This window comes from Leptonotus elevatus, chromosome 4, assembly GCF_054856555.1.
Source record: "Leptonotus elevatus isolate MCC_2025b chromosome 4, RoL_Lele_1.0, whole genome shotgun sequence".
NCBI lineage: Eukaryota > Metazoa > Chordata > Actinopteri > Syngnathiformes > Syngnathidae > Leptonotus > Leptonotus elevatus.
The window spans coordinates 13,642,710-13,654,569 of record NC_141242.1 but is presented as its reverse complement, the minus strand read 5'-3'; the positions used below and the strand labels follow the sequence as shown (position 1 = coordinate 13,654,569).

Sequence of the window (11,860 nt, the reverse complement as noted above, 5' to 3'; positions counted from 1 at the left end):
TGAGTGCTCACAGACATCGTAAAAAATATTGAGCACCTTTAATCTTGGCCACTCTAATTGACTTTATCTCACTCTGCTTTTCAATTTTGTTTGCGTGCCTCATCTTGCCGGAAACATTTTCTTTCATTATTTTTCTGTTTTTGTCCACTGAATGGTGATATATATCTTCTACAAAACGGATATAATAAATAAAACATTTTTTTTTTATCTGAATCTTGCCTTAACCATATATAAAATCAATCACATCACAACAATGACATTTTTGAAAGGCAATTCAGGCACTTACATTTTTTTAAATTCACTTTCATAGTGTATATTTTGCTGTGTTTGGTAAAACTCAGTTACTGATACTCAGGCACCTGAATAAATATTTTATGATGAAATGAAGTTACATTTATAGTTGATTACTATTTAAATTTTAGCAGTACAGTAACAGGGTTGCAAATCAATGCTAATGTTAGAGGTTTTGCTTAAGAGTACATGCTAGCTGTTCTCGCTGGTATGCTAACTAGTCAGCTACACAATTAGCTATATAATAATAATAAAAAATTGCAATGTTAATGTATTGTTCTAGTAACGTCTTTGTGTTGGTTTGAGTGACACCCTCCATATGGTTGGTGGGGCGGGAGGGCCGGGGGGGAGGAGAAGAGAGGACTTACTTTAGCCATATCAGAGCAATTAGCTTGATTTGTTTTCTCTCGTTGGCTAAACATGTTTGTATGTCAACAGACACAACTTTAGAGCACAATAACTACGTATTTATTTATCGCTAAAGCTACAGTTACCTTTTACAATTTGCAATGGCTGGTCTTGGAAGTCAATTTTTCTTTAGGTTCTACATATGCACATGAACAGGCTGCTATATTCTGCCTCATGCAACTGGCGCCCCCAACCACAGACTGTATCTCACATAAAAGTGATGATACAGAATGAGAGAGAGAGGAACAAGGTCAAATGTTTTATTCTCACACTCAAACCAATGATTGTATGAGGTTAAAATTACATTAGAAAACGTCCTCCAATTCTGGATTGATACTCATCATTTTCACCTTACAATGCAAACGGATAACATTGACAATTCTGGAGGGACAAAGAGCATGTCGGTGATTAGAGAAATGCTTCAAAACAAAACAAAAAAGCTCATCTGACATTTTTACCGTTGAAATACTTAACATGTCATTGACAGAAAGATATTTGGTGGGGCCGCTTTCTTGTGGAGGCCAGTAAATGTGTTGTTTTGTTAGTAAATTCTCCAAATATCTCGGTAATGATCAGACAAGAATCTATGACTATTGCCTTTGGAGGAGAAGTATCAATTGATTTTATGCACAGCTGATTCATGTAACAGCTTTATTTACAGCTGCTTGTAACATCACTTCTGATAACATTTACCAGTCTTGGCACCTCTGATAGTGGAGTGGCACTTATGGAATGGGATAAATACAAATCAACTAAAAATGAAATATTTCATCCGGCAAGATGTTTGGGACAATTCTCTGCCTTACATCGTTTTTTTCTGCCCATGGAAATGTGATTGGGTGACTTTGGTGCACAAGAACTGGAGAGACAGATTATAAAAGTCAGTTTACAGTTTAATTTAAGCAAGTGTGACTATATTTAGAATGAATTTCATGCAAAATAGAATTATTAACAGCAATTGGAGCCCATGCAATTTGAGTTATTGTTGTAAAAGTGATAGGATTTTCTAGTTTTTACTTTTTTGTCACTTGGTTACAAGATGTTGAACCAATGAATTGACTAATAGCTAATCATGTATTTTGACATCTCGTTTCGCACAAAGACAATTGGGGTTTCTTTGTCCCGATTTGACCCCTTCCTGACCAAGGACATGAAACTGTGACTCTCTTATGTCTAAAGATTGTCCTACAAGATGATTTGTATATCAGAGGTGTGTTAAGAGTGGATTTGTCCAGATAATAGGGCCGGAAACAAATCGGGGCCAACAATCCTAAATATTAAACGATATTTAGACCCACAAATCTTGCATGGGGAAAGCTGCTGACTCGAGTCATTGGACTCTTTGGACTGTGACGTGAACAGAATGTAGCCAATCAAAGAAACACCCCGACTAATGAACAAGGAAGCGGCGGTAAATAAATCAATATGTCATATTCCACTTGTAAAAGTTGGTTCCCAACACGACAGCAAGTATTTTCCAAATCAAGTCTTCTTGCCATCGTCATCCTACAATGCTCCCGCCTTGAGTCCTCTCCGAAAACATATCCAGGAGTTTATGTTGTTCTTTGTTTTGTCTTGCAACACGCTATTTTATGGAAGACTCCTACTTTAATTACATTAAGCATAATGGTGACTTTTTATTAAGTTGTTTCTATGACGGTCCATTGAAATAGGGTAGGAGTGTGTCATATGAGGCCTTTTTTTCCCCTACCACATGGCTTTTATTTATTTCTTTGCCGAAAAAATAGTTTTCCTTTCACTACAGATCATTTATTGTTGTTTTGTTTTTTTTGCCCCCGCTGCAGGTCATTTAGTATTGCAGCTTGCAGCAACAGCAAACAACAGCAGGTTGCTTCCCCTTTGAAAGCACTTGAAAGCGCCAACTGAAAATATGATATTTTATTTATAAAGTATTTATTTAATCCACCTTCTGTGGAGAATAGTTTATGAGTTTGGGTAGCGGCTTTAGTTATTTATTTATTAGCTGGTGAATGGGTGATCTTATTGCGCCACCTCTGCATGCCACATTGAAGGCAACTGTGGCTCCAACCTGAAATTGAACGTGATGATGTTGTCGTCTGTTTTCCAGTCCACTGGTGCACTCTTTAGGCTCACGCGCGACACTAAATACACCTGTGCAATGCAGCCAGCCAGAGACAACCACCGACAGCTTGACAAACGTCGCCCAGGGAGCAGTAGCTGGAGGCCGGCTGAGTGTTCGCCACACCTGGAACCTCTGTTCGGAGCACTCAGCGCAATGACCAACATAATCAGAGAAAAGCAAATCAACGTATATGCATAAGTATAAAAAAAAAGCAAAATGATGATTAAATATGTAATAAATGTTTTAAAGTAGAAACATGTGGAACTGCCAATTTTTGACTGGCAAACTCATTGGATCATACTTGCAAATGCATTAGACCACATTTTAATATATTGGAACATATTTGCAAGTACGTGTGAAAGTATATGCATGTTTGACAGGCAAACTCGTTCCAACGTATTTCCAAATTCGTTCGGATGTGTTTGGAAGTACGTGGAAACGTATTTGCCAAATAATTTTACTTTTATACTGAAAACAAGTAAAAACATGAAAAAAAGTACTTGTTAATAAAAAAATAAGTAAGCATATTTATTTTTGAAAAGAATAGCTGTTGTTTTTGTTTGGTTTGCCTCACACTTGACACTTGACAGGAGTCAATGTGTCGCAGTCCCGAAGTGTGTTCAAACACTTTTTTTTTTGATGAGCATTGCACTTTCTTTCTTTTTCTTATTATCGTGTGGCTCAAACTCCCCGAGTTTGTGAGTCACGTTAACGTCAATAAAATCCTATTTTGTGGCTGGGATTGGAACTTAACAGCGGGGGACAATAGTCAGCAAATACACTTTAAAAGCAGTGAGAAAATGAAGTCAAGTCTCCGGAGAAGGATTGTAATGCAGTGGAGCTGATATTGTTGACAGAGTGGAGCACACTTTTTCCTTTAAGGTCAAAAGGACAGCTAAAGTGAAGTAAAACAAAAAAAAAAGAAGGTCACTCAAGAACTCGAGAAGCCATTAAAAATTTGATTACAACTATATGCGAATATATCGACTTATAGGATGCACAAGATCCTAACCACCAATCTTATTGTCCAGACTTGCACTCAATAAGCCTTGGTTTAAAGAGGAGCCAGAAAGTGCACCGAAGAAGACAAATGAAATTTCAAAAGTGCGTTAACAAGATTAGGAAACTTGCTGTTAACTTGTAACGAAAGGCAGCCACCTTTTAAGAGCAATCCAATGGCTTGTGAACGCGTTTCAAGTGTCGTTCGCTCAAATTTTCCATCTCTCACTGACTCACTGATGCATTAAATCAGTCAATAGCGGTTTCTGACATGTGCAATATGTGCAGCCTCACAAGGTGGCATGGCCACGCCCCCACTGAAAAAAAATGTCACCTGAATTGTTTATGTGGTAGCATTAAGACATGACAACTTAAACAATGCACCCGCTTAACGGGATTTTAGTATGTTAATAATGAACCAATCACATTTTTCACAGTACACACCTGCTAAATAATTAAAGAACCGTACCGAGTAACTTAGAGTATGTAACTTAGTTAGGAGCTGTAGGTAACTGTAACTAATTTGCTTAACCTGTAACTAACTGTTGGGTTAGGGTCAGACAGTTTGACATGAAGCAAAAAAAAAAAAAAAAAAAAGTCTGGAAAAGCCTACTTGAGCATTTGAACTTTATTTCGGGTTAAACAGACGGCGGCAGGTGTATGCTGCACTTGGTGCTGCATTTCCTTCGCATTAAAAGTTTTGTGTAAATAAACTTTTCATTCATTGAGTGAGTTTGAAAGCGGTTGGTTGATACTGAACACAATCACAATTTTTTCCCTCGAAAATATTTTATTCTTCAATGTTACTTTAACTGATGTAAAAAAAATATATATATATATTTATCTTGGTATCTCTCTCCCTTTTTTTAAAATAAAAACCTGGCAATTAAAACCAGCGTTATATAATTTTTTTTTTTTTAATATATACATTTATAACCACTGTATTTATGTGATAAGGCAGGTTAGAGGCTTAGGTGTTCATTTGAGAGATTTTCTTGCTCTGCTCTCTATTTCTCCCATTCACAGACACAGACGCACACACACACAAATCTGCAGTGTACGTCAGAGGAGATTCACAAGTGCTTTCACGCCAGCATGAGCAGCCCTGACACCCGCCATGTTTTCTGGATCATTTGGACTCATGCACGCCATAGATCTCATGGTGCAATGAGTGAAGTCGGGCCCGTGTCTGTGTGTGTGCCTGTGTGTGTCCTTCTGGCTATCTCCTTTTCATGACTGCATGTTCTCCCTCTCACTTCAGCTGACCTGTAGAAACGTCACACTTCCTCGCACCATTGATACCACTAAAGTGTATATATATATATATATATATATATATATATATATATATATATATATATATAGTCCTTTGAGAAATTTGATGTCAGTACACGTCCTTCAAAAATAAAATTAATCCACTGTCTTCTCAAAGACTTGGGACGAAGGAAGCACTTTTTCCTGATCATTGTTTCCCCTCTCCACAAAGCATTTGTGAGCAGAAAAAGAGAAAAAGAAAGGAGCAGCCAGCTTTTCGAATTTCAGTGGGCGTGACAAACCTTTAACAGAGGTGATGCCACTAACTTGAGGGGGCTGGGTCGAGTGCACTTCCTTGTCTTTTTGACGTCAGTAATGCTGCCTTCATGTGGTATCGAAATTGTGGTTAATACCACTTGTCGAGTAGAAAATTGCTCGTGAACGCCCGATCATGTCGTATTTTCTACTGGACAACTGGGAATTTATTTTGATACCCGAGTTTCCGAGTTGAGAGAACTATTCAAGTTTCAACATGGCGGAGAGCGCCGAAAGATTTGCGAATGGCAAGAAATATTAGCACCTATAAGGGCGTTAACTTCCGCTAGCACAGCAGGCTGTTTTAGAATCTACAAAATTACGTTGCATACACAATTTTGCTATAGAAACAAAATCACATGGACAGAACTCGGTCGTAATTCGGAATTTGCAAGTGTTAAGGTCCATCTTTCCCAGAGCACGTGAAGGCGGAAGTTTAATCTGCCAGTTTGAAGCACACATTTTAGAAAGGAGGAGAAAGTTAAATAAGTCGCGGACGGACTTTTTTCATACCTGGTTGGATTGTAGACAAGCCGAGGATGCATATTATTTATAGAAAACCCCACTAAAGTGCATTTTCATACTATTTACTATTTACCTTTAAGCAAATGTGTGTTTCTGTAAGAGGTGTCAATTTGTGGAATCATATTGGTACTGACCTGAAAAGATGCCAGTCACTTACTGAGTTTAAAAAATTTTTTAAAAGCAAAGTTCAAGAAAATTATTTAAATGAGACTTGAGCTGGCAGCAGAAATTGTGTCATTTCTTTCGATGTATCAGTATGAGTGTAATGAAAATTGTATATGTGAATATGAGGATGAATTATTATGGTGTATGCCTATGAATTACATGCACATATGCTACTGGCAAATGTACGTACATGTCAAAGTGCAGTTTTATACACAAACAGGTTTATACATTTTCTTTCATTGAAATATATTAACCTATTATTGTATCTATTGAAATAAGTCAAAACATAAGGAGTAGGACTAGATACATTTTTAACTTCTTTCTACTCCCTTCTGAACATGTAAACTCTTTTCTTTTTTCCTATTCTTGTTTTTTTCTTTTTTACTCCAACTTACATTTTATACTTGTAATGTGTTTATATTTTTCTATGTTTATATGTTCAATAAACCAACCAACTAAAAAAAACCTAAAAAAAAATAAGGGTGATGGAGCTTTTGTTGTTAAGGTCCCGAGACTCTGGAACAGCATTCCGAACCATGTTAGAAATGAGGAGTCTCTAACATCTTTTAAGTCTCTTTTAAATATTTATTTTTTGGGTGCTTGCGTTTCCTGATTACATTGTTTGACTTTTATTGTATTAGTATATTTGTATTGTTTGTTCTTTTATTTTAATCTTCCTATGTTTTAACTGCCCGATGGCTTTTATGTGTTGTATTTTATTTGTTTGTAAAGCACCTTGTGCTGTGTTGCTTGAAAGGTGCTTGTGCAATAGCTCCGACCGCTATTCCATCCTCTTTCTGCTTCAAAAGGGTTTGCTATTCTCCAATTCTCTGGCCTTCATCTTTGCTTAACAGCAATTGCAGTTTTCACTGGTGAAACACAAGCACTATGTTTAAGCGATCAATCGGAAAGGCAACACATGAGTCATGTCCCATGTCCCAATACTTTCGCTAGTGATGGGAAAATGAAGCTTCATGAAGCACTTGTGATATTTTTTGACTCCCCTAGATGGTGCTCTTGGTTTAAATATAAAGGCTAGTGCAAAGGAAATTGATTACATTTCCACTGCATCTGTCAACCGAGAGTGGCATCGAGAGGAGTCAAAAAATATTACAAGTGCTTCATGAAGCTTCATTTTCCCATCACTAACTTTCGCTCACTTGAATAGTGGGTGGGTTCAAACAAAAGGTGCTCTGTCCTGAGTTGATTAACACATCTAGATAATAAAAATAAAAGATGGAATTCTGAACTTTTGTGACCTAATATAACTAAATGTAGATATGTTTGGACCAATATATTAATGACAACAAAAGCAGCTCTTCAAAATTGAATTTAGGAGCTGATTAAGATATTTTCCAAAAGTTTTCTTGATAACCAAGTTCACAAGTTCTTATATAAATAGCTATGTACTGCATTGTGCTGCAAAAAAACGGTGCTTTTAAGCATGCCATGTTTTTTCTTTTACATCAGTGAATCATTTTTAGTTGCACTAGACATTAACATGAATAAGAAATTGAAGAAAACATGGCAGTCTCGTAATTTTTTCCATGGGTATAAGCTATGTTATAAACACACACTCACAGGCGTGCACGCATAGGCATGTGTGTGTGTGTGTGTGTGTGTATGCGTCAGCATTGTGTCATATTCACGTGTGTTTTGTTGCTGGCTGCAATATTTATTTAATACAGCATCAATTGATTCTGACATTTAATCTGCCCCTCGAACATCACCTTCACACACACACACCTCATTTTTTCAAAACCTGATGATGTCATTTGTATATATATATATATATATATATATATATATATATATATATATATATATATATATATATATATATATATATATATATATAAGCTTATAAGGCAAAAAAAAAAAACAACCTTGTAAAAGGTGCACGTGACTTTGAGAAGGAACTCTGCTACTATGGCGCCATCTGCAGCAAGGGGAGCATATGACAGCCCCCATGCACTTTCACTTGTCACTCAAATGAAGGGACTGAATCAGATGACAAAAACATTTAATAGGTGGGACACATCATAGGATAACTCACATAAAATAAAAAGGAGGGTTATACATGTAGTATATTGGGTAGGGAAATGTTGGATGTTTGGGTTATATAGAAAAGGGACAGTACTGTACAGAAAGTGGAGGACGAAAACTACAGTCATTCTCCTCCATTTGTGGTTTTCTAAGTTTTGCAAGTCGGGATGAGCATAAAGAATATTTGATCGTTACAAATTCTGTCTGACGACATGGCGTGGCGTCAGCTGTGGGAAGTCGAGCTTCATCACCGACTGGCACAGAAACATTCCCATACATTAATAAAACACTTAGAACGTAAGTTTTAAATTGACAGCATTAAGGCATTTAAGAAAAAACGTAAACTTAGCCCAAAAAAAAAAAAGGTTTTAAATCCATATCTAAAAAATTCTATATATCCCCCCAAGAAAAAAAATTTCTCTGAGGATTAAAACATAATTATTTTAGGATTTTTTAAAAAAATTAATTGTGAGACCTGTAATTAACACTCGATGACTTTTTCAAAGAAGACATTTTTTCCATTTTATATTATTCTGACACAGTCCTCTGTTTATTCCTAACTTTTGACAAGGTGCAATGATTACTCAAATGTCTGACTTTTTAAGGAACCTTGCACTAAAACATTTGGAAGTGCTCATCACTAATTGCAAAACTTAAGATACCAAACTCATAAACCGGTATTGAACTCCCATACAAGTTAAATTGTCATACACAAAAGAAAACACCAAGAACAAACTTAATACACAATATACAGTATTTATACATCGACATCAGTCAGTGGCATTGAATGGACGTGAGGTTTATAGGTATTTTTTTGTTGTTGTTTTTTCACCATATTGAGACTTAAATAAAAAGCTACAAAGTGAACGAATGGCTGAATACTGTCTTGGACATTCATTTCTCTCTTTCGCCATAGGTCTGTAAGACCCAACATGGAGTGCCACAAACACACTCATTAAATACTATGTACACAAAAGGACGAGCGTTCCCCGCCAAATGCACTCTGCAGGGGGCGCCGTCGAGCCTACACACTTTGGTGTTCAAAGGTTTCAAGTAATGCCAGGAATCTGAAATATTCACACGTGTAACACACTTTTAGCACGTTCATGACAGTACCAGTGTAGACACTGCATGAAGGGCAGTGGCCCATCATATCCAGCACAAGGTGGGGTGTGTATTATTTCCATCGAATATGTGTTTCATATTTGATAGAGAGTTGGGATTTGTGAAGGAAAAAACATTTAATTACGTCTGCCCTTTTTTATTGAAAAGAGTCTTGTGGGCGAGGTGTCCTTCTGGACTCTGCCTAGCAACAAGTGGCCAAGAAAATAGAATCTCGCCAATTTTCCTATGGTTAGTTCATAGTTGTTAGAATCTTATTTCACTTGTTCCAAGTTTGTTGTGTCTATTGTGTTGCTATGAGCATGCAGGGCTTTCCCCCCAAGGTCCCTACCATGCTCCCATTTAAAGTAGTACAGATGGGGTCTTGTATATTTCCCTCCCTCCTTTCTCATGTTTCCTTATTCCATCTAAGAATCTTGGGGCGCTAACTCGCAAACCGCCAGGCATCCTGTTCTGACCTGTTATCAGACAAGTTGTGACTGCGAAAACAAATTTCTTGTGTGTTTTTATATACTTGGCCAATAAATCTGATTCTGAGTTGTTAAAAAAAAAAAAGGAATCATTAATCAAGAGTATAAAATATTGTGTTTTGCAAACTTTGCTGCTTCACTTTATATGTTTGTGAAGTTTTTGCTAAAAGAAGTTCTGAAAAAGTCTCACGTTGCCTATTTGAATTGTTTTAAATTAAGAGTATTAGGCTATGGAAAAACATTGTGAAGTTACAAGACTAAAATGATGAGGTTACAAAAATAAGTCAGTTTTTTGGGGGTGAAAATTAAAGTGAAAGTAAAAATAAAATAGTACCAACATTACTTTTTGTCCAATGCATTTCATTATTCTCTCAGAAAAGTTTCCACTTTCCACACTTGCATCTTTCTTCATACAACATTCAGATTTTTTTTGCAGGATTACAATTTATTTCTCATGAGTTACTTATCTTTATCATTACATCGTTCTCTCGTAACATTTGGACTTTTAGGTAATTTTTTCCCCATTGCATTACTCTCAAAGTAAATCTACAAATGTTTACTTAAGTTAGAATATTATTATTTTTTTCTGTAAAGTTACAACTCGCGGCTATTTTCCTTGAATTCTACTCTCCTTTTTTTTTTATTATATATATTCAGTGGCTCTCGTACTCTTATATACATCATCCATAAAATGCTTATTATTCCCATTTACTTTTGAACAAAAACGTGTAAAAATGTTCTTTAACAGCAAAGTTTGCAAAATTAGAGCCGCCAACAAAACTTTTAGCTACCATCGCATAAAATGTTATGTTCGGTTTGGGTGCCATCTTGTTACTATTAGCTGCTTTTATTTCCTACTAAGCACCTGAATAGCAGATGGTCTTTTTTTTCATGCTAATTACCATCGTTTGCTGTCAGAACGAGTGTGGCATCTGTTCTTGGTGTGTTTAAATCTTCCATTTGACTTCCTCATCCACCATTCAGAAGAAATCCTCTCATCTGCTTACAACCTACAAGTCAAGGAGTCCTCCTGAGTAGTTTTGTCGGCGTAACAACCTGGCCGCGGGTTATTCGGCGCTGAGCTCCAACTCGGGGTAATGCCTGAAGACTTTGTAGATCCATTGCGTGTAGAAGGGCACATTAATAAAGATGGCGGGCCGGTTGGCGCGGGCGCAGCCTCGGCCGTGGACGCTCACGCCGATCACAACCTTGATCTCACCATCCTGGCACACCAAAGGGCCGCCATAATCCCTCTGTGGGGGCAGATGAATTAAGTCAGTGTGTTTCCTGAGCTTTATTAAGGCAAGCCACATATTTTGCATTAAGAAAATCTTACGGAAAGCAAATATGTCACAAAACGTATACATGATGAAACAATGATGATTTTTGTCCTTCAACCTTGTGCCATCTAGCTAAAGAGTATTTAAATGTCGCACCTGTCACTATATATGTATATATATATATATATATATATATATATATATATATATATATACCGCCAAATTTGAAGAGCACTGGTTATGTGTTCATTCTTTTGACATTTAATGTTATGAGAACGTCTTCAACATTTTTTGATCCACTGCACACGCTCATCCTCCTCTTTTTCTAATCAGTTAATTACTTGCATAATTTAAAATGGAAAAAAAAATACCCCAATATTTTGACATGAACAAATATTCAAAATGTGATACGCAAACATTTATTAAATGCTTTACTTTAATGCAAGTAATTATGTTTATTGCTAAAACACAAGCTGTGCTATTTTAAACATAGCCATCCGCTGTCAGGCTAAAGAATAGTCTATGGTCAAAATTAATAGTGCAATTAATCTGCATTAATTTATGATTAATGCAATATTTTTTTGTGATTAATTAACGCTTTAACTTTGACAGCACTTTTTTATATATATATATATATGACTGAGATTGAAACGTGCTTGAAGGGTAACACTTGGGACTTCTGACTTGCACATACTTTACTTGGCTTAAATCATCAAAGCTTATTTTTCCCGGACTGAAAGCAAGTGAAATGTGTTTTTGTGCTTGCTGAAGATACAGCGCAGTGCTCCAAAAACACGCAAAACCACAAAAGCTCAGGGCTTAGAGTCGCTGATGAAATGTAGCGCAACGCACAGCTGCTCCACTTTACATCAAGCTCCACA

General features: G+C 36.5%; 1 protein-coding gene across 1 annotated transcript in view; it reads right to left on the bottom strand.

Annotated features, from left to right (window-relative positions):
- Positions 1-8,067: 8,067 nt before the first annotated feature.
- The window catches only part of hgfb (hepatocyte growth factor b), a 30,188-nt gene continuing 26,395 nt past the window's right edge, over positions 8,068-11,860 (bottom strand). Inside the window, exon 18 of the mRNA XM_086074781.1 lies at positions 8,068-10,952. Within this exon, the coding sequence (XP_085930907.1) occupies positions 10,767-10,952 (186 nt within the window). The 3' untranslated portion in view covers positions 8,068-10,766. The remainder of the gene's footprint in view (positions 10,953-11,860) is intronic.